The 26,895-nt window shown below is 43.0% G+C and overlaps 1 protein-coding gene and 1 long non-coding RNA gene across 2 annotated transcripts in view; both read right to left on the reverse strand.

Annotated features, from left to right (window-relative positions):
* On the reverse strand, positions 1–26,504 carry kcnk3a (potassium channel, subfamily K, member 3a). Its single transcript, XM_051960923.1, has 2 exons — positions 26,097–26,504; positions 1–2,048 (listed from the first exon to the last, which is right to left on the reverse strand). The coding sequence occupies exons 1-2, from the start codon at positions 26,377–26,379 to the stop codon at positions 1,141–1,143; spliced, it is 1,191 nt and encodes a 396-aa protein (XP_051816883.1). The 5' UTR covers positions 26,380–26,504; the 3' UTR covers positions 1–1,140.
* The window catches only part of LOC127537755 (uncharacterized), a 329,554-nt gene that overhangs the window by 124,191 nt on the left and 178,468 nt on the right, over positions 1–26,895 (reverse strand). The window lies entirely within an intron of this gene.

Raw genomic sequence — 26,895 nt, forward strand, 5'->3', positions numbered from 1 at the left:
GGGTCTTGAACTTCTGAATAATATGAGCCACTGTTGTCACAGGAACTTCAAGCTGTTTAGAGATGGTCTTATAGCCTTTACCTTTAAGATGTTTGTCTATAATTTTTTTTCGGATGTCCTGGGACAATTCTCTCCTTCGCTTTCTGTTGTCCATGTTCAGTGTGGTACACACCTTTTCACCAAACAGCAGGGGGACTACTTGTCTCCCTTTAAATAGGCAGACTGACTGATTATGAGTTTGGAAACACCTGTGATGTCAATTAAATGACACACCTGAGTTAATCATGTCACTCTGGTCAAATAGTTTTCAATCTTTTATAGAGGTACCATCATTTTTGTCCAGGCCTGTTTCATTAGTTTGTTTTTTAAAATAATTATGTTAATCAACAATTCAAAAGTAATGGCTGTTTTTGATTATTTAATTTTCAATAAATTTTTATCTATTGTTACTTTTGTGAGTTTCAAGTGATTTCAGTGAGAATTGTGGGTTTTTCCTTCTTTAACTGAGGGGTACCAACAATTTTGTCCACGTGTGTAAATGCACAAATATGTACACATTTTAATTTCACCGAAGTAACAGAACTTAAAACCAAAGATTCACATTTCGAAAAAGTGTATATGAAAAATATTTCATAGCAGGGCATTATACACAGTTAATACATCTCTATTGTTCTTAAAAACATATCTCACAGTGTAATTTATCCCTTATCATCCTAGCACATAAAATTGTGTTTCATAAAGAGAGAAAATATTGAGCTAAATAATAAAATATTCAATATTCAAAGGTGATGAGAAGTGTGTGTTTCCCCATCTTCGAACAGTTACAGTTTCAGATTTGGTGTAATGAATGCTTCTTGGACAACCATTAGCGTTGTTTCTCAAAGACTTCAGCAACAATACTGGGGCTTAAGTGGGTTGTGCTTAGCTAACTGAAATTAAATATTACTGGAGACTGGAGGCTGCAGTGTGAGGTTCTTCAGTACCTGAACACAGCAAACGTCATGAGTAGTGCATTTCTTTAGGACTGGAGGTGTGTTGCCTTGATGTCCACAGCCAATTACATGCCACAAAAGGAACGCCCTCCCTCACTTAATGGTACACAAAAGTGGGACTTGACATTAAAACATGAAGTCCTGGTTTCTAGATGGAGCTTCTGCGTTTGTTGAGTCTTCTGTAGGTGCTGAAGCTGTGTAAGCCAGTGGACACTGAGCTGATGCCTGAGTGGTGCTGCTGACTGCATACACAACCATTAGATTGGAAGGGGTTAGAAAAAGCCTCTGTGTCTGAGGTGGAGAGCTCATGAGGGATGATCATGGGTATGGAATATTCTAGCTTCTCTCTACTCTTGTACCAAAGACAGGAGCACATGGACTGAAAGTGAAGTACCTCAGCATAAACATTTTGCAGACCCCGGCTTGCTGCTCCTCCCCCACTCCCTCCAACTGCACTCCCTCCTCCACACCCAGATGGTGTGGTGGAGGAGGAGGACGCCATGTCTACCGAGCAGTTGATATGTCCGCCTGCCAGACCGTTATGTGCGAGAAGAGCCCTATGCTCAGCATCCCTCTTTTCGTCCTCAGTGTTCATGGTCATGAAGCGCAGCACTGCTAAGTTAAGGAAGGCTCCAATCACAGCCAGACCCGTCAGGATGTAGATGAAGCTGAAGGCCACATATTCCGGCTTGGTTTGAAGAGCATGCTTATTCTGCAGTGCCACATAGTCCCCAAAGCCAATCGTGGTGAGTGTGATGAAGCAGTAGTAGTAGGCATGAAAGAAGCTCCATCCCTCAAAATGGGAGAAGGCCAGGGCCCCCACACATAGTGTGCTCATGCAGGATATGAAACCAATGATCACCATGTTTGCCATGGAGACCTCAGTGTGTCTCATTCCAAGGCACTTCTTGAGACGATGGAGCAGGTACCTAACAAAAGTGTTGATCCGCTCACCCACACTCTGAAACATAACCAGAGTAAGTGGGATACCCAGGAGGGCATAGAGCATACAAAACACCTTTCCTCCATCTGTGCTGGGGGCTGCATGGCCATATCCTGAGGGAAACAGGGAGTAAGAAGCAGGGTTAGTGTTATAGAACTAATTAAATCTATAGTGCAAAGGTTAGGGGTCTAAGAAAAAAAAAAAAGCTGGAGGCTGGAAAGACAGCAAAACCTGAACTCGACAGTTTGACAGATCATTGCTATTCTTTGTGGAGCTCATCTGATAAATTCAAAGACTCTTCATTTCACAGTGGCAGAATGCAATTGGAGATGAGACTGCACAGCAGTGTGGCAAGAATAATGAAGTATTAATGTCATGTATGGAGAGACAGCTTGAAAAATTCATTGACAATTGGTCTTTTTGGAATGGCTTCGTTTAATGAGTACATTGGCACCGAATAAGGCCTTAGCATTTTTCCAGAGCAAATCAACAGGATGCCAATGGGTGGGTTGCTGGTCCTTTGGTTGTTTTATAATTAAATCAAAGCTCTATTAATATATTAGCTATAGTATCTGCTACACCCAAGAGCTGACAGATGACACCCTTGATAACAGTGGGATCATCAAATGGAACAGGTTGACTGTTATGCACCCGTCTAGGGGAAGGTGCATGGCATAATATTTGTTAAAAATAGAATGTTTTCCCAGTCTCAAGAAAATTGCAAAAGTTTATTTACAATGTTTTTAAAAATAAAACAGTCCACTCAATGGGCTATACATTAAAAAAAAAATGGATTCAAACTAAAGAGGCATTTTAGCACTCAAACGAAAAATTTATTCAACAAAAACATAACTATTAAAATAAATAAACCTAACTAAGTCTAACAAATAAATTCAAAGTTATCCTAATCTATCAAAGGACCAATTCAATTCAATTCAATTTTATTTATATAGCGTCAATTACAGTCAAATTGTCTCAGGCGCCCAAAGGCGACGGTGGCAAGGAAAACACCCTTTTAACAGGGAAGAAACCTCAAGCAGAACCCGGCTCTATATAGGGGGGACCCATCTGCCTGGTGGCCGGGTGGGTTGAGAGGGACAGAGGAGGGCAAGGGGGAGGGATGGGAGAAAAGGGAGGACCACAGGTAGCAATCAAATATTTGGACTTCGAGAAACAAACAGAAAGGTGCTGCTGTCAGAGAGGCCTCCCATTCACTGCAGGCCGTTGAAATTTAAAAAGGTGGAGAGCTAACCAGCATCGGGTCTGCCTTGCTGCCAATTATGCTCCTCCCGAACAAAATGAAGATCTAAACACAGATAGACCACACACTACAAACTAACCGGAAAAACGGACGACTCTCACAGAAAACAAGGACAACAAGACAAAGATCCACATGACAACAGAACACTCACTCACAGACAACAGAAAACTCCAAAATACAAAACACAGTAATACCACAGTCTACACAGTACAGCCACAGCCGATAATTTGAACAGAGTTACTCCAAGGCTGAGTTCATTCTTTAGATTCTGTTTTAATTGTTGTACTGATCTCTGTGGTTGGGCCATCTGTCTGTCTGACACAAAATCCATTTCAAACTTTTACAGTTGTTTTACTAATACAACAGCCATTACAACCTGTGTATCTCTTTGTGAAAGAAAAAATCTTTCCTGTTCACCAAGCAGAGACATTTTGCTTCCTAGTAGATTTGTCTATTTCATTCCCATAAAGAAATGTATCCTTTTTTTCCAATGATAGAGAAATGATTGATACGTAGAGTCTGTTTTAACGAAGATACTGAAACATCCTTGGGCCAACTGATGACCCTAATTATTTCCTTAGTATCTGTAGAACAGTGCTGCCCACATGTGCTCCCATGGCTCTGTCATATTAACCCAAGGTTATCTTATTTTGTTAACATGAAATTATTTTAAACTTGATGATTTTTAACTCTATCAAACTATATAAATTGTTGGAAACGTTCAATGTCTCGGCATTCTATGACCTACTGCGACACACTCTTGTCATTTGAAGATTTATTTCATACGTAAGGATTCTACATCAATCATTTATTGAATAAACACCTGATATAGCTAAAAAAAAATTACTTGAGCCAACATCTCAACCAATCAGCTGTTTGATAAGGTGAGAGCTTATCATGCGGTGAGTGAAGAAAAACTGTGGCACCTGGTTTCACAAACTGCATTTGTCTTGATCTCATAAAATTATTGTTGCCTGTGTTTGCATGACATTAGGGCAAGTCTGGATCTAGTGAGACAGAAATCTAATCAGCATGTATTATGTGAAGATCGTCAGTGATGTATTCTGTGCAGGTCTGGCTTATCTCAAATGAGCATATTGAATAAAACTGATTAAATCAGACATAAGTCATTTCCAGGTCCAACCACTGTTGTCATGGATAGCATAATAAAGGGAGGAGACCTTGAGTCCATAAAAAAGAGGTCTATTTTTAATATATCTTTTTAAATGTATAGAACTGCTGGAACTTACATGTAAACTAACAGGAAAAGTTAAATATGTACACTCAACAAAAATATAAATGCAACACTTTTGTTTTTGCTCCCATTTTTTATGAGATGAACTCAAAGATCTAAAACTTTTTCCACATACACAATATCACCATTTCTCTCAAATATTGTTCACAAATCTCTCTAAATCTGTGATAGTGAGCAGTACTCCTTTGCTGAGGTAATCCATCCCACCTCACAGGTGTGAAATATCAAGATGCTGATTAGACACCATGATTAGTGCACAGGTGTGCCTTAGACTGCCCACAATAAAAGGCCACTCTGAAAGGTGCAGTTTTATCACACAGCACAATGCCACAGATGTGGCAAGATTTGATCAGCGTGCAATTGGCATGCTGACATCAGGAATGTCAACCAGAGCTGTTGCTCGTGCATTGAATGTTCATTTCTCTACAATAAGCCATCTCCAAAGGCGTTTCAGAGAATTTGGCAGTACATCCAAGCGGCCTCACAACTGCAGACCACGTGTAACCACACCAGCCCAGGACCTCCACATCCAGCATGTTAACCTCCAAGATCGTCTGAGACCAGCCACTCGGACAGCTGCTGAAACAATCGGTTTGCATAACCAAAGAATTTCTGCACAAACTGTCAGAAACCGTCTCAGGGAAGCTCATCTGCATGCTCATCGTCCTCATCGGGGTCTCGACCTGACTCCATTTCGTCATCGTAACTGACTTGAGTGGGCAAATGCTCACATTTGATGGCGTCTGGCACGTTGGAGAGGTGTTCTCTTCATGGATGAATCCCGGTTTACACTGTTCAGCGCAGATGGCAGACAGTGTGTGTGTGGCGTCGTTTGGGTGAGTGGTTTTCTGATGTCAGTATCGTGGATCGAGTGGTCCATGGTGGCGGTGGGGTTATGGTATGGGCAGGCACTATTATGGACGAAGAACACGGGTGCAGTTTCTTGATGGCATTTTGAATGCACAGAGATACCGTGACGAGATCCTGAGGCCCATTGTTGTGCCATACATCCAAGAACATCACCTCATGTTGCAGCAGGATAATGCACGGCCCCATATTGCAAGGATCTGTACACAATTCTTAGAAGCTGAAAACGGCCCAGTTCTTGCATGGCCAGCATACTCACCGGACATGTCACCCATTGAGCATGTTTGGGATGCTCTGGATCGGCATATACGACAGCATGTACCAGTTCCTGCCAACAGCCAGCAACGTCGCATAGCCACTGAAGAGGAGTGGACCCCCCCAATAAAACAAAACTGCACCTTTCAGAGTGACCTTTTATTGTAGGCAGTCTAAGGCACACCTGTGCACTAATCATGGTGTCTAATTAGCATCTTGATATTGCACACCTGTGAGGTGGGATGGATTATCTCAGCAAAGGAGAAGTGCTCACTATCACAGATTTAGACAGATTTGTGAACAATATTTGAGTGAAATGGTGATATTGTGTATGTGGAAAAAAGTTTTAGATGTTTGAGTTCATCTCATAAAAAATGGGAGCAAAAACAGAAGTGTTGCGTTTATATTTTTGTTGAGTGTAGGTGCCAGTGGGGGAAGTGACGTTACATGATATGATCTGCCACACCTATAGGATAACTATGGAAGTGTTCCACATATAAACACAGACATAGCAGGGGAAGTGCATTTTTGAAGTGTAAGGGTGAGAGTCAAATTGTTTTTAATAAAGGTATTGTGGGGATCGAAAGTTTGGGCACCCCAGGTAAAAATTTGTATTAATGTGCATAAAGAAGTCAAGGAAAGACGGAAAAATCTCCAAAAGGCATCAAATTACTGATGAGACATTCATATAATATGTAAAAAAAAAAAAAAAAGTTTGATTTTATTTCATCATTTACACTTTCAAAATGACAGAAAACACAGTAACGGCATCTGCAAAAGTTTTGGCACCTTGCAGAGTTTATAGCATGCAGCACCCCCTTTGGAAAGCTGAGACCTGACAGTGTCATGGATTGTTCACAATCATCGTCTGGAAAGACCAGGTGATTGAAAATAGTTGACGCTAACAAAGCAGGGGAAGGCTATAAGAGGACAGCAAAGTGTTTTCAGATGCCAATATCCTCTGTTCGGAATGTAATTGAGAAATGGCACTCATCAGGAACAGTGGAAGGTAAAACAAAATCTGGAAGACCAAGAAAAGTATCAGACAGAACAGCTCAAAGGATTGTGAGAAATGCAAGTCAAAACCCACGTTTGACTCCACAATCCCTCCAGAAAGATCTGGAAGACACTGGAGTTGTGGTATACTATTCCACTATAAAGAGATAATTGTACAAATATGGTCTAGCAGTTGAAGATGGCGCTGTGCGAGCAGCAGCTGGTTACGGGAGCTCTCAACCCTATTTTCTTACTTTTCGTTTTTTCTATTGTAAATAGGCACTTTTTCTTATTTTTCCTTAAAGTGGGTGAGGCTTCGTGCAATCGTGTATATAGGAAACCCACTTTTATCCCACTTTTATTCGGAGTTGTGCTGTTTTTTGCACTTTTTGGACTTGCTTCAGGAGAGCCCTCTGGACACACCGGCGGCCGCTCTGAGGAACAAAGACGCTACACACGTGAGACCCTTCTCGGCCTCCACAGCTCATCCTTTCTCTACACGGAGAGGCCCCATGTCCCCGCGGAGATACGGAGGAAAAGAAGAGGCTGCAGAGGAGGACGGCGAAAGCGCAGTACTTATTTTCTCTCTATCATCAAGGGGAACGTCCTCTCCATCACCAACAAGGTAGAGGAGCTGGCCACGCTGACGCGGCTGAAGGAGCATCGCGAGTGTAGCCTCATGTGTTTCACGGAGACGTGGCTGAATGGACATACACCGGACTCTGTGGTTTCCCTGAACGGATTTACACTCGCGTGAGCGGACCGGAAAGCGGTGGGAAGCGGCAAAAAGTCTGGGGGAAGACTGGCTGTGTACGTGAATGAGCGGTGGTGTAACCCAGCAAATGTGCACGTGAAGGAACAGCTGTGCACGCGGGACTTGGAGATGCTTACGGTGGCGCTGCGGCCGTATTATCTACCGAGGGAGTTCTCGCACGTGATTGTGTTTTGCGTGTACATCCCACCATCAGCTCATGCAGTGATAGCGTGTGAAAGACTCCACAGTGCCGTGAACGAAGCCCAGAGCCGCCATCCCCGGGCACTAGTGCTGATCAGCGGAGACTTCAACCACGCCTCCCTCTCTGCCTTTCTCCCAACTTTCACACAGTATGTCACGTGTCACACGCGGGGCGACAAGACACTGGACTTACTGTATGTGAATGTGAAAGGCACCTACACCGCTGCCCCCCTCCCCCCACTGGGCCGCTCGGACCACAACCTGGTTCATCTGCTCCCCCACTACACACCCAAGGTGAGAAGAGGACCTGTGCAGAAGAGAACTGTGAAGGCATGGACAGATGAGGCCAGTGAGAGACTCAGAGACTGTTTCCAGACCACAGACTGGAGCGTGCTCTACAGTCCTCATGGAGACGACATCGATGGCCTCACGCACTGCATCACAGACTATATCAGCTTCTGCGTGGACAGCACTGTGCCAACTCAGACGGTACGGTGCTTCTCCAACAACCACCCCTGGGTCACCCCTGAGCTCAAAGCCCTCCTGAACCAGAAGAAAAGGGCTTTCATCTCAGGGGACAGAGAGGAGCAGAAGAGAGTGCAGCGTGAGCTCCAGTGGCGGATCAGAAGGGCCAAGAAGGACTATGGGAAGAGGCTGGAGGAGAAGCTGGTTCAGAACAACGCGCGGGACGTGTGGAGAGGACTTAAGAACATTTCTGGACATGGACAGAGTGCCAGAGGGACAGCTGATGGAGACCAGCGCAGGGCGGATGAGCTGAACTGTTACTTTAACAGATTTGACTCTCCCCCCACCCCCTCTGCCCCCCTTCCTGCGACACCTTCACCGGCCCCCAATTCACCCTCACGGACTATTCCCACCCCCTGCAGCCCACCTCACTCCCCCCCTCACTCCCCCCTCTCCTTCACACCGGACCAGGTGAGGAGAGAGCTGAGGCGACTGAAGCAGAGGAAATCTGCAGGACCAGACGGCATCAGTCCCAAGCTGCTGAGGACCTGCGCGGACCAGCTCTGTGAGGTCCTCTGCCACCTCTACAACCTGAGCCTCAGCCTGAAGCGGGTCCCCGTCCTGTGGAAAACCTCCTGCGTGGTCCCAGTCCCTAAAACAGCTCACGCCAAGGAACTGGCCCACTACAGACCTGTCACCCTCACCTCCCACCTCATGAAGACCATGGAGAGGCTCCTCCTCCACTACCTCCGCTCAGTGGTGAGCTCCGACCTGGACCCGCTGCAGTTTGCCTACCTGCTGCAGCGAGCGCTCACTCACCTGGAGAGCGCCGGCAGCGCTGTGAGAGTCATGTTCTTTGACTTCTCCAGCGCCTTCAACACCATCAGGCCGGCGCTGCTGCGGGGGAAGCTGGTGGGTGCGGGAGTTGATGAACATCTCGCTGCCTGGACCACTGACTACCTCACTGACCGTCCACAGTACGTGCGGCTGCGCGCCTGTGAGTCAGAGGCGGTAGTCTGCAGCACGGGGGCGCCCCAGAGCAACGTCCTCCTGCCCTTCCTCTTCACCATCTACACCTCGGACTTCACCTACAACACGGACAGCTGCCATCTCCAGAAGTTCTCCGATGACTCCGCCATTGTGTGCCGTGTGTCTGAGGGGAACGAGCTGGAGTATCGGTCGGTCATCATGGACTTTGTGGACTGGTGTGAGCGCAACCACCTGTGCCTCAACACCAGTAAGACAAAGGAGATGGTGGTCGACTTCAGGAGAAGGACACTCCCACATCACCAGTGAACATCCAGGGGCAGGACAATGAAACAGTGGACAGTTTCAAGTACCTGGGTGTTCACCTCAACAATAAACTGGACTGGTCCCACAACACTGATGCTCTGTACAAGAAGGGCCAGAGTCACCTCCACCTTCTGAGGAGGCTGAGGTCTTTCGGAGTGTGCAGACCTCTACTAAGGACTTTTTATGACACTGTGGTAGCCTCTGCTTTCCTCTACGCTGTCGTCTGCTGGGCCCCGGGCAGCACAGAGCGGGACATGAAGAGACTGAACAAGCTGACCAAGAGGGTCAGCTCTGTCCTGGGCTGCCCACTGGACTCTGTGATGGATGTGGGTGAGAGGAGGATGTTGACCAAGCTCTCATCCATCATGGACAACAGCTCCCACCCACTGCACCGGACTGTAGTGGAGCTGAGCAGCTCCTTTAGCACGAGACTCAGACACCCTCAGTGCAAGAAGGAGCGCTACTGCAGGTCCTTCATCCCCACTGCCATCAGACTATATAACACTACTGTGTAGTTGTTATTATGTGCAATATTTATTGTCTTGTTCTTGCACTTTCGTGACTTTTTGCACTCCTCTGTTTTTTGTTTCTAAGAGCCCTGTAACGTTAAATTTCTCCTTTGTGAGATTAATAAAGTCTATCTTATCTTATCTTCATGGAAGAGTCATTAGAAGAAAACCTCTTCTATGTCCTCACCACAAAAACCAGCGTTTCAAATTTGAAAATGAACATATAGACAAGCCTGATGCATTATGGAAACAAGTTCTGTGGACCGATGAGGTTAAAATAGAACTTTTTGGCCAGAATGAGCAAAAGTACATACGTTTGGAGAAGAAAGGGCACAGAATTTAATGAAAAGAACCTCTGTCCAACTGTTAAGCATGAGGGTGGATCAATCATGCTTTGGGGTTGTATTGCAGCCAGTAGCACTGGGAACATTTCACAAGTAGAAGGAAAAATGGATTCAATAAAATTTCAGCAAATTTTGGAGGCTAACCATCTGTGAAAAAGCTGAAGTTAAAGAGAGGATGGCTTCTACAAATGGATAACAAATGATACTAAACACACCTCAAAATCCATGGTGGATTACATCAAGAGGCATAAACTGAAGGTTTTGCCATGGCCTTCACAATCTCCTGACCTCAACATAACTAGAAATCTATGGATACACCTTAAAAGAGCAGTGTGTGACAAACAGCCCAGAAATCTCAAAGAACTGGAAGACTTGTAAGGAAGAATGGGCGAAGATACCTCAAACAAGAATTGAAAGACTCATAGCTGGCAACAAAAAGCATTTACAAGCTGTGATACTTGTGTTATGGGCTTAGAAAGTTCACAGCCTGACTCTGAGATCAGGCTCAATCTGCAGCACCTGTGTGATTGAGCTCGGCTGTGTGTTGTTGCCAATCAGTTGGGCAGGGATATAAGGAGGGATCTCCCAGCTGCTCAGTTGGTTGTGGGTAGGTGACCTGGAAGGTTCGACACCATCAGTCAGCCTTCTTTCCAGAAACCTAGGCGTCTTTGTGTCATTAATGCTCAAAATTCAGCACTTCTTTCCTTTTGTTTTGGGGAATGTTTTTTCTTTTGAGGGGTTTCTGTTTATTTTTCTGCCACTTTTGGTAGATTTAGTGGGGGATAGTGGTATTTAACCATACGCTATCCCTGTTTAGACCACAGACCCCATTTTCTGTTTGTGCAGTTTTTTGTTCGTTTCACCCGTGAATAACCTTAGTTTATTTAATTTGTCTGAGACCGGGGGTGAAACGTAACACTTGCCAAAAGGGGCAGTACAAGGCATTAACTCTGCAGGAGGTCCAAACTTTTGCAGATGCCATTTTTGTGTTTTTTTTCCTGTTATTTTGAAAGTGCAGATGATGGAAATAAAATCTAACTTTTTCACATATAAGAATGTCTCATCTGTAATTTGATGCCTTTTGGAGATTTTTCCATCTTTCCTTGGCTTCTTTATGCACATTAATACAAATATATACCAGGAGCGGCCAAACTTTCGATCCCCTCTGTACACTAAAGATCAGTAAGGGATTTGCAGTCAGTGGAAGTGCCCAATCAACAGAGAAAGATGTCATCATTTGACAAGCCTAATCCTGATATCAGTTAATCAGACAGTGATTCATCCTTCCTGTAATCTTAACCCGAATTATTGGTGTTTGGGGCATAGACATAGTATAAAATGTGCATTATTACTTCCATTTGAGAAGATGCAATTTTTTACAGTAGCATAGTATTGTTTTAAGATATTAATTACATATTTTCACACTAAGCAGAAAGGTGGATCACATGGTAGGACTCTTGAGCAATCCTATCTGCTCCAGGGGCACCATAGTATTGCTGACCCTGTGCTCTCACCCCAGCTTCCTAACAAGTTGGGATATAAGCATCAGAATTTCACAACCAGTCATTTACACTAATGCCTCTAGGAAAAGACTAGTGCTACTTCAAATGCTTTTAAACAAATACATTTAAAGAGAAAATTCCCTTCAGATAGCATTGCCATTCTGAAGTATTGCTTGTATTTTGTAATTTGGGAGTTTGATTTCAAGACTTCAAACCCGACCTCTAGCACATTTTTACCCTCTTATTCATTTCACAAATCTTAATCCTCCCATATTCACTTAAGCAGATGCGTACTCAGTGTTGTTCTATATATACCCACAATCACATTTTCTAAATTACATGTGTGGTGTCTTCCAAATCTTCTAATCGGAAGCAATGTAAAACTAGTACTGGTTGTCATTTCAGCTTTTAGTGCTGTTATTGTTAATTTCTCTTCAAAGGTGAAAGGTCAGTGTGTACACTTTATGTCCCTGGGTGTCTGCCTCTAAAATCTAACATCATCCACATTACCCACTGCATCTAAAGTGTTCAATACACTCAACTAATTAGGCAAGAACACAGACTTTGAAAAGATTTCAAAGAATGGCACAATATAGCTCCTAGGGCCTCCGTTTTCTATCACTCAGTTAAAGTTTCATTGATTAGGTCCACAATTTGTTCTCACTAACAAGAAGAGGAACCTAACCTATTCATCAAGCTGCAGCTTACCTTACAGGGAAGAATTTTCAAAGAGGTGGTGCTTTAATCAAGGACTAATTGATCAGTAATCTGTAAGGGGGATGGGTTGCAGGTGATGAAAATAAATATCCAAATAGTTCCACAGATTTAAATATGTTTTCAGATGACTGAATAATAAGCTTGGCCAGCCCGTGCAACACAAAAAGAGATGCAGAGAGAGAAAGTGGATGCAACAGCAGAGGAGACAGCACATTGGCAAAGCATTTGTCTAGGTTCACTTTAACTCTGTTACCCCTGTGTTGGCTCCTAATCGGGCCTGGGAGAATGTGCATTCATCCAACACACAGCTGAGACTCAAACACCAAAGCATTTCAAGCCTTTAGACTAAAGCAACCAGGCATTAGATGTGGGAGCTGTGACAACAGCCAGTGCTCTGAATTTACCTGTCTTATAGTGAAACCCAAGCCTAGCCGCTCTAGACAACCCACGGCAAAGAATTTAATTCTCTGCCAGGGTGGGTCTAGTTACCCTCCATAAGGCTCGAGGCTGGATTCTCCTAAAACTGGCCGGACCAATCACCATGAAGTGTAGAGTCAGAAGGCGGGCGTAACAAAATGACGACAGAGGCGTGACGATTCTGACAGAAACAACCAGCGCACAATAAACAGTTATCTTTCGACTCGGCTTTGGCCACAGCCCTGAAAGATTTGAAGCTAAAATTCAACTTGAAAGATAAACAAAGGACGGCACTTAAGTGTTTCATTGAGAAGAAAGACGTATTTGGACTTATGCCGACGGGATATGGCAAATCCTTAATATACCAGTTAGCTCCGCGGCTCCGCTGGTTGGGAAGCTAATGGGACTTAGCCACAATCCGCCGGTGCTCTCGGAACTACGTCAGCCTATTCGTTGCGTTGATTGGTTGTATACCTACCCAGTTGCTGCAGAGGGATTTGATAGACAACCTTTTAGCCCGCCTCCCTCCCTGTCGAGCTTCCCTTAGACCCTTGTGCCGTCAGAAACATGGGTGTAGCATGGCTAGGCTAGTGAAACCCTCTTGTGATCACAAAATACGCATATAACAATTATACACTATCTCTAAACTTTTCATCTAAGGAACCAATCTGTGTGTGTTCAGCCATCCCAGTTCTATGTTTTTCTTTTCATTGTGAAAAAAAAATCCTTATCAATGACTGTTTCCAAAAGTGCTCCTTAGGTTCCATTTTTGGGGATGTGAAAGGAAAGCTTGGCAGGCCACATTTTTCCATGAGGTCAGTAAGGCATTCCAAGTGGAGTGTGAGATCTCTGGGAGGGTTAGGTAACTAAATAAATCACATGATTTATATACCCAATACATAGTTGATATGGACTTGTTTTAAAATTTGCAACATGGCTGGACTGAAATGAGGTTCACAATATACAACACAAGAGGAAGAGTAGGAGGAAAGGAGAGACAATTGAAGGGATGAAATGTAAAGGAAAAACAGGAAGGGGAAAAGACAAGAAATACAACTTAGGGGCGACAGATTTTGAGTAGATTGTTCTCTTCAGGATTTCTGCTGAACAGTGACCCATTCAAAGCATTAAAATATTATTTAGGTGATTAGAAGTCTTTATTTTCAGTGCTAAAGTAGAAATTCTAAGATGAGGAATCTCTCCAATAAAGCACAGCTATACAGAATAATGACATGACAGCAGAGGCCTCTACTATCTGATCGCTTATATTATAATGAGCCTAGATGGATGATTCCCATCTAGCACATTTTACCCCAAGAGGTACATGGAAAAAAATGTGTTAGCACTCAACAAATTTGATAAAATAGAAGTTAAAGTTTAAAAATATTTGTATATTCAGAACTACATCCAAACACTCTGAGGCAATTAAGAGTGTGTGATTTCATTAATAAACTAGAAAAGCACTCGGAGAGCGCATACCTCCGCCATGCCGTTTGTCTGTCTGTCTGTGTGTCCGTGTGTGTGTGTGTGTGTGTGTGTGTGTGTCTGTTTGTCTGTTAACAGCATAACTCAAAAAGTCGAGGACTGATTTTTACAATTGAGAGATGGCCGCCAGGCCATCTCTCAATTGTCCTTCGACCTTCAAAAAAATTCCTGGATCCAGACGGTGATTCGGATCACCTCCAAAATGGAATCGATTCTTACTCTTGCTCTTCCGGACATCCTGTAAAAATCCGTCCATGACTTTTTGAGTTATGCTGTTAACAGACACACACACACACACACACACACACATGTTTGTTTTTCTATACCGGTGGGGACTTACCATTGACTCCCATTCATATCTAACTCCTAACCCTAACCTTAACCATCACCAAATCAATGCCTAACCCTAAACAAACGTTTTTGCACTTTTACATTTTTTATTAACAACAATATGGCCAAGAAAACGGTGTTGCCACCCGTGGGGACCTCATTTTAGGTCCCCACCGTAAGACAAGTCCCCACCTTTATAGCAAATAGTCAGGTCGAAGTCCCCACCGGTATAGCAGAAACAAGTATACACACACACACACACACACACACACCTCCTGGCGGAGGTAATGATAAGTATAATCTACAAGCCAAAAATATTGGACAGATAATTCTTGAAATAGCTCAAAGTATTACAAAAGTACAGCCGAGATAGCTTGCAGATATTTTTTATCTCACTGCTCCATAAAACAGACAGATTGGCCCATTGTTTTTCTCCTTCATTAATGCTAAGGTGGTCCAATCACAACTTGAAACCCCTCCCTCTATGGGCTCACTGACCTCACTGCATACTTGCTTATGCAAAAATTCTTGACATGTTTGCAGCTGAACCTTCTTCAAAAATTATTTTTCGACGTACCCTCCTTTAAAAAGGTGGAGGGCACTAATGTAGCATACTAAGGAGCAAAACTTTCCAGAGTTACACACAAAGATCCAAAGACCCTCTCCCTAGTCTGTAAATTTGGTAAAACACCATTTCAGAAGACAGCTAACCCAAAATTCACCTCCAAATGGAACATCTGCTGATCGGATGTTTACTACCAAAGGACCACTCACGGCATTTTTGGAGACAACAGGATACCTCCGACTGCCACTAGAATCTGATAAGGATCATAAAGTGTCATCTGTGAGGAAAACCACACCTCTGTAGGATTGGCATTCTGGCCTTCTAACTTGATATGCAGGAATGGATTCCACAGTTTAAATCAGAACATTAACTCGTTACGGTTCAGCGGGCTGTTTTGATATCTGCATAAGCATTTTTCGAAATAGAACGACACAACCAACTCGATGATAGAAACATTATACACCGATGGAAAGCTTGGATTCTCATGAATCCACCGGTATAAACCACTTTCAGATGTGATTACCACAGCTGGTAATATAAACACATTTGTACGACAAACAACGAATATCCATCCATCCGTTCTCTATACATGACTTTAACGTACACAGCGCGACTCACATTTGCGGGTTCATTATTACACACAGATGAAAATATTCCACAAAAAAACGGCCACAATCCAACCTTGGACATCCAGACGAAACAAGCCAGTAAAATATTTTGTCCAAAGCATGTCTTGAAGTCGGTATATAGTCCACGAATAGGTCATTTTCGAGCAAATGCACCTCGCGATGCGCATCCAATATTCCCTGTATTTCTCGTCATATTTTTATTTACAAATAAAATATTAGCGATTTTTTTTTTTTTTGTACTGAAAATGGCTGGAATTGACTGTACCTTATAGGGCTACAGAAGTACAGCATCACCAGAGTGATGATCTAGACTGTCTCTGATACCAAGTTGATCAGGACAAAGACCAGTATGGAAGAAAAATTCATCGACTCTGAAGTGTTTGTGGGAGAAGCACACATATGATACACAAACACCCCCTCCTCTCTCTCTGTCATAGACCACAGCCATAAAAGACAGACTTTTTACTCTGAGAACATATTCTCACTATGTCTTCTTTTTCTTATTACTGAATGTATATGGTTTTATGTTTAACCATGTTATAAGTTTATGTTCATGTAGCCTAAAGTCTACAATTTGTAAGTTTATTCTTATGTTTACACCTTTTATTATTATCTCTGGAACCATGGTTCATCATAGACCTGTCAGCTCCCCACATTTAAAGCATCAACAGCTATAATCCCCAGTGACCAATTCTCCCTCAAATATTCCACTGTAAGTCATGTTATCTCCCTCATCAAACTTGCAGGTAAAAGGGCATGGCTCTCAAAAGCCAAGATCACAGATGCTTTCAAAGGCTTTCTTATCTATCTTGACTACTGGTGTGTTTTTTGTTTTTTTTTTGAGTTTAGTGGAAAGGTGCCTTCTACTTTAACCTGGCAATAGCCAGATTAATAATTGTGTAGTACTTGATAGTACTCCACAATATCAATCTGGGACCGCTCCATGTAAATCCGTTCGGAGGAAAGAGGCACGGATTGGACAATGCAACAGTATGTCCCGCCTCTGACAGGTTTGTTTTTAGCCAATCGCGGGATCTTCACGACGAGCGGAGCCAATTGGTAGATTAAACTCTTACCAAAACCCGTAGGTAAAAAAGCACAAACATCTTTACCATCCAGAAATGCGCAAAGCGCCTCTCGTTCTTCCTTCAAAGAAGCGATAGGAGATTCAGCTAAAACTGACTTAATAGCAGCATCTACACGATCGTTGTCCTCCGTTGCCATGTTTGTTTTAATCTACTGGCACTTGGTGTTGTCTTCACACCCGGATATCCCGCCCCACACACAAATACTGCTGCGTGATTGGCCTGTGCCAACTTGACTCTGTACGAACAGTGAATGTGGGAACGGAGCAAGATGGTTTCTTGAGAGATTTGTGAACTCACAAATATCGCGAGAAATCAACTTGCAAGGTTACCTTCTACTTTGCAGTCTGGCTCACGTTCGATTGTAAAAGTGGCCCCAAGATATTAGACTCCCTGTCCGTAACTTTATGTTGGATCCTAATCAACAACTACCAACTCCCACATCTGGTCCACTTCCTCGACGATTTCCTGATCATATCCTCCACATCATCACCCCCAGCCCATGGCCTAACTACTCTATCCTTAGTCTTGTCCGAGCTCTCCATTCCTCTATCCAAAGAAAAACAATAGGACCCAGCAACTTCAATTAAATTTCTTGGCATAACTCGGGACACCATCCTTTTCTAAGCTTCATTGCCAATGGAAAAACTCAGTTGCATAAACCTTCTTAACAATTTCCTTGTGGCACCTCACTGCACTGCTCCTCTCCTCGATCATCTGAACTTTACCATGTGCATAATTCTCCAAGATCGTTCCTTCATCTCCCACCTGCTGTCACTTGCTTCCTCCACTCCATCTTTGCAAGACACAGTCGTCTTTGATAACTCCTCTAAAGTAGGGCTGGCCTGATTAGCAGTTTCTGGGCTCCGGATATTCGGCCCCAATTAATGACGAATATCCCAATATAATTGTGACAATTCAGTTCACTTCAGTTTTATTTATATAGTGCCACTTCACAACATATGTCATCTTATGCTACTTCACGTTGTCAGGTAAAAACCTCACAAATTTTAAATAGAAAACCCCAACCAATCCAAAGGAAGGATCCAGGTTGAGGTGGGGATAACAGGATAGCAAATGCAAAACAGACAAACTATGCACAAGAGAGCAATGAACATTTTGGAGAGGAGTGGGATGTGCACAGAGTGAACAAAACACAAACTACGGGAGAGTGATGACACAAAGTTAGTGACATGCAATGGTGGTATATAAGTGTATGGACAAATGAGGGAGGAGAACTGGGAAAGATGTCCAGTGCATCATGGGAATCCTTTGGCAGTCTAACCATATAGCAGCATAAATGGATGGCTCAGGTGGTCTTGAGCAGCTCTAACTATAAGATTTATCAAAGGGGAAAGTTTTAAGCCAATTCTTAAAAGTAGCGAGGGTGTCTGCCTCCCAAACCCAAATTGGGAGCTGGTTCCACAACAGGGGAGCTGATAACTGAAGGCTCTGCCTCCCATTCTGCTTCTTGAAACTCTGGGAACCACAAGTAAATCTATAGTCTGAGCATGAAGGGCTCTGTAAGGAAAATATGGTCTGTCTGTTAGCAAGATAACTCAAAAACGCCTGGGCAGTTCAGATGAAATTTTGAGGGGATGTAGACTATGGTAAGAGGAAGAGCTGATTTAATTTTGGTGGCAATCCGGAAAGGATCCTAGATTTTGGATCACTTTTGAATTTTTAGTATGTTTTAGTATGTGGTCCAAAATATGACAAAAACATCATAGGTTAGTATGTCGTCCAACAAATTGGAGCAAGGTGTCCAGATAGATTAACTGGTTAAGAAGGTGATTCATAAACAGAACTGTGTCAGAGACGCAGGTTTGATTCCAGTTCATGATCCTTTACTGCATGGGTTTCCTGTTTTCCTCTCTATCCTTGGTGGAGGTCTGCACTCTCTGAGTGCTTTTCTAGTTTTGAATTGAATAGCCTGACTGCTGATGGCAAATCCTAAATCTTTCGGTCTTGCATAGCAGAGATAGAAGCTGTCCACTGATGTTATGTTGTTCATTGAGGCAGATGTGAAGTGGATGGTCCATGTTTGTCAGAATGGCCTCCAGCTTGCTCAGTGCCCGTCTCTCCACCTCATCCTCCAATGTGTTCATTGTGATTCCAACCACAGAGCCAGCTTTTTTAATCAGTTTGTTCAGACGCCTTGCATCCTTGTTTTTTATACTTCCTCCCCAGCAGACTGCAGCATAAAATAGGACACTTGCTACCACAGACTAAAACATCTGCAGCATCTTACTGCAGATGTCTAGTGATCGAAATCTTCTGAGGCAATAAAGTCGGCTCTGGCCCTTTTTGTAGATGAAGTCTACGTTTGTAGACCAGTCCAACTTATTATCAAGGTGGACACCTAAATATTTATATGATGTCACCATCTTGATGTCCATGCCACAAGTGTTCACTGGCTGAAGAGGGGGTTTGGATCTGCAGAAATCGATGATCATTTCCTTTGTCTTTGAGGCGTTGAGTAGCAGGCAGTTTTTGTGACTCCAGTCACTGAAGGCAGTTATCAGATCTCTGTATTCAGCTTCCTGTCCATTTCTGATACATGCCACGATAGCAGTGTCATCAGAGTATTTCTGAATGTGGCAGGACTCAGTGCTGGATTTAGAACAATCAATTAACCTCAGCATATTTTTGGACTGTGGGAGGAAGCCGGAGTACCCGGAGAGAACCCACGCATGCACATGGAGAACATGCAAACTCCATGCAGAAAGATCCCAGGCTGGGATTTGAACCGGGGATCTTCTTGCTGCTAGGCAAATGTGCTAACCACTACTCCACTGTGCAGTCCCCGCATTCGGCTTTATTTTTATTTTAAAGTTTACGCAGTGTTTTCCAATTACACTGCCTAATGGAAGCATATACAAGGTAAATGGTGTCACTACTAGCACAGAACCCTGTAGAACTCCACAACTAACTGTAGTGTGGGTGGAAGAATCATCATTACTATGAACAAACTAGAATCTGTCTAATCAATGATATGCCTCAAAACCTGAGAATATAATAAAATGCCTCAAAATTTCCATCATTGTGCCTGTGCCCAAAAAAAAACAAAAAAATCAGCAGTCACCTGCCTGAACGATTACGGCCCTCTCGCTCTGACTCCAGTGATTATGAAATGCTTTGAGAGGATTGTCCTAAAGCACATCAAGGACGTCATCCCTGCTGGTCTGGATAAATATCAGTTCACCTACAGGGAGAACAGATCAACAGAGGATGCAGTTTCCATGATACTTCACACAGCCCTGACCCACCTGCAGCTTTCTACCACCGATGTGAGGATGCTATTTGTGGACTTCAGCTTTTAATATGGTGTGCCCAGACAAACTGACACTGAAGCTCCACAGTCTGGGACTGTCCACATCGCTGTGTCATTTGATCGGGGACTTCCTCACCAACAGGCCTCAGGTGGTGAGAATGGGAGACATCCTCCACACTGGTCTTGAGCACAGGCACATTACAGGACCAGTGACTACACTTTGTGCTCAGCCCAGCCCTCTTTACCGGCAACTGCACTGCCATCCACTCCACAAACACAGTCATGAAGTTTGCTGACGACACCACCATAGTGGGTCTCATATCGGACAATGATGAGACCCACTACAGAAAGTAGATCCAGCACCTTATTCAGTGGTGTTCAGACAACAACCTTGTTCTAAACACCAACAAGACCAAGGAGGTCATCGTGGACTACAGGAGGTCCAGGAGGACAGAGCACGCTCCTCTCCTCAAAGGGGAAGTGGTGGAGCATGGTCATAACATCAAGTTCCTGGGCATCCACATTACATCTGACCTGACCTGGTTCCTGAACACAGCTCCTCTTGTAAGGAAGGCTCAGCAAAGACTCTTTTTCCTTAGGAAACTGAAGCGTGCTGGTCTCTCCCCTCAGCTCCTGGCAAACTTCCATAATAGAGCGCATCCTCTGTCTTGGTGCAACAGTGTGGTACGGCAGCTGCATAGCTCAGGACAGAAAGAATTTAGCCTGGGTGGTGAAAACAGGACACGGGATTGTGGGAAGTCCTTTTCCAGACCTGAACTCAATATAAGCAGGCCGGGTCCAGAGGAAGGCCCGACATATTACTGCCGACCCCACCCACCTGGGAAATGGACTGTTTGTTCTGCTTCCTTTGGGCAAACGGTACAGAAACATAAAAACTATAGCTTTATATGCAATAAAGAGCAATAAAGAACTGAATCTTGCACTGGACTGCACTTTACCACTCACCCTACAGCTCATGTGCACTAATTCTGTTTACATATTTATATTTTTGAGGTTTTTATTTTATTTGTATATAGTGTGCCATTTTCTGTTTTTTTTTTGTTTTTTTAATCTATAGCTGGGAGTCACCAATCAAAGGTTCGCTGTGTGGAAACACAATGACAATAAAGATTCCTGACTGATTCTTGAAATATGATTTAAACCAGTTTAGTGTGGTTCCTTTAATCCCAAAAACATGATCCACTGATCAACTGTGTCAAACGCAGTTCTGAGATGCAGCACAACAAGCATAGATGTAGATCCACTATCTGAGGCTATAAGAAAATCATCATAGACTTTCACCGGTGTTTCTCTATTATGATTGTAGGGTTTTTGGTGGTGATAAACCTCTACAATTCGGATGAACCAAATGGCATTAAAGGTAAAGCATGATGGCACCATAGAAAGCAGCCGAACAGCAAGAGGTTTGCTCCAGAGCTCCAGTTTTTACTAGTTTTCATGTACAAAAAAAAACAGCTCACCAAACAAACAGTCAGACAAAGGAGTCACCCAGGTGCAGCCGACAATGGCGGTTGCAGAGCAGAGCTTCCACCTGACCCCCTCTTTCTCACACACACTACACTGATCGCTCACTTGGCTCTTATACTCTCCTCCCACCTCAATGACCTATAGCCCGGGCTCCCAGCTCCCAGCTCCAACCTGTTTCCGCCTCCTTGGAACCGAGTGGAACTCTGGCTGCCCTCTGCTCCTCGGCTGAACAATTTGGTGGGACAGCTCCATCAGGGCTTTTTCTACCTCAGCACCTGCCCGTCCACCTGTCCATCCATGGAAACCCCCTCGGCCTTTCCACCAGATGCCCCAGTCCTCCTGCAGGACTGATCAGTACTTCCAATTGTAGTTTTGTCTCCCATATTTGTAGTTCTGTTTGGAACAGCTTGTAATATTGTTTTTACTTGCCTACGCTTGTTGTCGTGTCTCTTTACCCTGAGTAGGTAGACGATATTGCTTATCTGAGCAATTGTTTAAAGTTTGTTCTTTAAGGTTTCATCTTTTTTTTCTCCTTTTTGAAAGCTGCTATTTGTTATGGACATTGAAAACAAAAGACTTGCTATTTTATCTGTGTTTTGTGCTCCTTATGTCTCATCATACTACCTTACACTTCTCAGTCCAGCACATCCAAACTTCTACTGCTTTTTGATGGACATGCCTCTAACAACAAAGTGAAGGAAAAAAGGCCTGTGTGTAGCACATGTATACAGCCACCAAGATCCTGTTGCATTTTGCTCTTTTAATAGCAGACTTATCAAGTGAGTGATGAGGAGACATTAGCCCTGCCATACAACATACTCAACTTTTTCAGTGTTTTTTTTTTTTTTGCCTTAAATGGAACCATAACTTATGTAATGAACACCATGGCAAATTATTCATTCAAAGCTTAGAGCACTACTTTTGCACTACTATTACTCTATGCAACACTCAGTTTCAATGCTGGACATCATCCTCACATATTGGTCACTCACTCTGTCTTTTTTATATTGCATATTTTCAGTTTACCTTTCAAGGAGAAAAATGTCCCAAATGATCAACTATTTCTAATCTTCAGCTTGAGTAATGGCAGTCAGCCAATTCAATCAGTGTTTTCAGTTTCACTTCAAGACATTTCATCAGCTGCCAGCAATCACATGCACATTTTTCAGAAAATGCACAAGTGCAAACCACAAATGCAGTTCCATTTACTTGACTGAAATGCGACAGCAGCAAAACGCATTACGCAATACCAACAGCAGTGAGAAAATATTGTACGTTACACAAAGGCAGTTGCTACACTGTATGTAATGATCCTTGCCCCTGATATCTCTCTCTCTCTCTCTCTCTCTCTCTCTCTCTCTCTCTCTCTCTCTCTCTCTCTCTCTCTCTCTCTCTCTCTCTCTCTCTCTCTCTCTCTCTCTCTCTCTCTCTCTCTCTCTCTCTCTCTCTCTCTCTCTCTCTCTCTCTCTAACCCTTTTCTTTATTCATCTGTCTGCGTCTGGGTTCTCCAGCTCCCACCATAACACTGTATGCCAACATTCATAAAACACAGCCATGTGTCCATGAAGGACAACACCACTGACATGTCACATGAGTAGAACTTCCTGATGTCAAACAGCACACCAGATAATACACACAAAGATTTAAAACATCTTATTTCAAAGACAGTATTTTCATGCTGTACATTTATCCTCTTTGTTGCACGGACAAACTTTAACCGTAGCACTGTAACATACACCGATGTCACCATGACAAGATGTTCACCCCTTGAGGTGGGTGACAATGGAGGAATAGTGATTGTATTGGGGAACCAATTGCACCACCTCCCAGCCATGCATAGGAATTCCCAAACTGCCTGCCGTTTTAGGAACACTCCTTTGCTCAAAGCTCATGGTGTATTTCATATAGCTTCAACTCTTTCTCCTATTGAGTGCTGACTAGTAAATGGACACTCAGCCTTCTACCTCGCCTTTCCATTTTGTAAAGTGATAACTGATTTCTGATCGCAGCTTCTCCTCCCTTCTTTACGTCTGTTAATTAGAGAGGCATGCCAAAGCCAGAGTTTCTCATGTCTTAGCTGCTCTCCACTGGTGGTTGTGCAGTTTAAAGATTGGGAATTGAAGTGTATTCTTATATTTTTCAAGAGTGTTATTTTTTTTTTCTAAAATAGACACCCTAGGTGTTACAATAATATTAATTTCCAAAAAGTCATGTTATGATCGACACATTTCTTCTTTACTTCTATTAAACACTGGCTTAAGTTTAAGAGTATCCTATATTAGATTTAGAGTTTCAAAGCATATGTCAGGAAATAATATTTTTCTACTTTATCTTAAGATATTTGGTGTTTCACCCTAACATTGTGGCTCAGTATTTGCCCTTTACTCAAAATCATGGCTGTGTGATATTGTGTATATGGAACAGTATGTATAGTGTTAATGTTGTGTGCCAGGAGTCCAGTGGAACAGTGAGGCTCTGGTGTTATTAATACTTAATGGCAGGCTCAAACGCCAGCCACTGTGTTTGTAGCTGCCTCGAGGTTCACAATTACAGAATGCGGTTACAGACACCCAGTATTGGATTAGTGTGCAATTAGTTGCCTGCATCTGATACGGTTACAAGTCACAGGTCACTACTGACAACAATCCCAGTCACTGTACACAGGAGGAAGACTTAGATCATGTAGATAAGGAAGACTTTTAAAAAGATGAAAAGAATACAACAAAGTGAGACTGTCTAAAAAAAAATAATAATAAAAAGATAATTACCAAATCTCCATGTTATGAATTAAAGTGTGAATTTATAGCAATACAATTTCTCAATTTACCACTTCAGCCATCTGGTAAGATGAGTAACTTATGCGGGTTAACTCCTTTCTGTGGTAGCTGTTTCTGCCTGATTTAACATTTTTTCTATTTAATGTTCATCACAGAACATCACAGAATCAATCAATTCCTAAAATAAAATTCAAAAAGTCTACAAATATTTAGTATTTAAGTAAACATTTAACTCAGATATATTAAGAATAAAACCATTTTATTTTTTATGACCGTTATGGTTTGATCGAGTTAGAAAATGCTCAAAGAGTTTTTAAAAGCCTTTAAAGGACCATTGTGAAGGATTTAATGGCATTTAGTGGTAAGGTTGCAGACTGCAACAAAATGTAGAACCCTTGAATTACCTTACTACTTCTAAGTGTGTAGGCGAACCTACAATGGAACAAGTTTTTGATTTGTCTGTTCTGGCCTACTATTTAAAGATGGTGGTTCAAAACCCCTCTGTGGATATAGAGGGCTCATTCCAATTTTCCATTCCTGGTAATAAATCTTAAATCCTATACATTAGACCCTTACTTGTACACAATGCACTCTTGGTTGCAACTCTTATTATGAAAGAACTGCACATTTATACTTTCAACCATTAGCAAACAGCATTATCAGTTTGATCTAAATGTCTCAGCTACTTGAAAATGCAAGTTTAATACTTGCTCCCTTTAAGCTCTGTTTTGCTCTCTGCCAACTCCTGAGGGAAGTATGAAATATGTAGCTCTCCAGCTGCTAAATGACCCAGCATGTTCATCTGCTACTCACCAACTATCAGTTTGCTGTTTAGTACTGTGATGATTATGTTCAGGAGGGTTTTAGAGGTAGTACACTGAAAACAGCTGTTCACTATAGGCAGAAAGAACAGTATAGAGCACTCAATATCACCCAGCAGTAATGTTCGGCCACATCAGCTGAAAATGGCTAGCTGAAAATGAGCTGAAAAAGTCACTATAAAGCTCCATAAACTAGAGGAGAGATTTAGATATGTCTCTGTGAAGTTATCACTGCAAGCATCCCTTTCAACATTTCTTACCCTTTTCAGTATTTGAATAATTAAATAGCTGAGCTTTAGTGGGATTTATAAGTTGTTAAAGAAGACATTAGACTTCCTCTTGGATAGGTGTGTACAAGGTCAGTATCATTTTGTAAACGGCGTTGCAGGCTGTTTCGCATGATCTCATTTTATATTACAGTATTTTGACCATGATTTAAGTAGATCTGAATACTTTCTTCAGTACTTTATTTTCTTAATACCTGCAGGGTATTTATGATGGACCTGTTGCATGTAATGTTTAATGGTAATATCGCATTCTATGGTGCATTTCCTCCATCAGGCTATACTACCATTACTTCGTGCTGTGCAGTCTATCTCAAGGCATTTCAACCGTGACAGACAGTGACATGCAACTTGTCAAGGGCTGTAAAACTGTGGCACTTGTGTTTATTTATGCTACAACATTTTGTCTGCTGTAATCCAGAAGGAATATATACGTTTTCCTGCAAATCAAGATTTTACACAAAAAATTTAACCTACATTGTGCTTGCAAAATGTAATTGTTTGCTTTGGATTGCAGTAGCCAGTTTGAAACCACATTGCCAACTTTTTGGCCTGAATAAAATCTGATCTCAGAGCTGCTCTCTTACCTATAGTCGTAATTACAGTGATGGCGAAGTAAAAGGAGCCAGCAAATTTCCACTGCACTCCGGCTTTGTGCGGTTTCCGCTGCAGTACCACCTTCTCCAGTTCGTCGAAGTCCTCCGTGGACAAGTTGAACGTCTTGAGCAGCCCCGCTTTCCTCTGGTGAAGCTCCAAACTCTGAGTCGTCTCCATTCGAGATTCCAGCGCGTCGAAGATCGCGGCGCCGACGATCAGATAGGTGAAGGTGCAGATAATGAGGGCGAGGGTCCTGGCATTTTGCCTCTTCATGGTGTTGTGATGTGTGTTAGGGGAACAGGTGGACTGTGAGTGCGGGTCTGGAGGACGGGGAGCTCGGCTGGCTCATGGCTGTGCTGTTCTGACAGAGCAGAGGTCTCTGGTGACTTTATGAGCTGGGAGCTGTTCATCAGCACCACCCCTCCCTAACTGCCCCCCCCCCCCCCCCCGCTACAGGACTCCTCCCCCTTCATACATCCTCATCCTGCCCCCCCCCCCTTCTCTCTCTCTCTCTCTCTCTCTCTCTCTCTCTCTCAGATTTTAAAATTTTCAGCCATCTCAGAGAAAATATAGTACGTGTGTCACAGTTCAACGCAGGCAAAACGTGTCATGCTGTAGCTGCAGTGGTGGAGAAATTATTCACAACTTTAACTTAAGTGAATGTAGCAGAACCAAGGCATACGTTTTCTTCTGCTTTTGGTGCCATCTTTGAAGCCTTTGACGACCACATACAGTATGGTTAATTAATATTGATTTTAAGTTTTTTAAAGCAAGCAAACTTTGGGTTTC

This window comes from Acanthochromis polyacanthus, chromosome 16 (genome assembly GCF_021347895.1).
Source record: "Acanthochromis polyacanthus isolate Apoly-LR-REF ecotype Palm Island chromosome 16, KAUST_Apoly_ChrSc, whole genome shotgun sequence".
NCBI lineage: Eukaryota > Metazoa > Chordata > Actinopteri > Pomacentridae > Acanthochromis > Acanthochromis polyacanthus.

Bases quoted from the DNA above. Each gene is read 5' to 3' on its own strand.
- kcnk3a (XM_051960923.1), bottom strand. From the start codon at position 26,379: ATGAAGAGGCAAAATGCCAGGACCCTCGCCCTCATTATCTGCACCTTC. The intron at 2,049-26,096 runs GTAAGAGAGCAG...TGTTTCCCTCAG, and splicing joins CACTGTAATTACGACTATAG to GATATGGCCATGCAGCCCCC.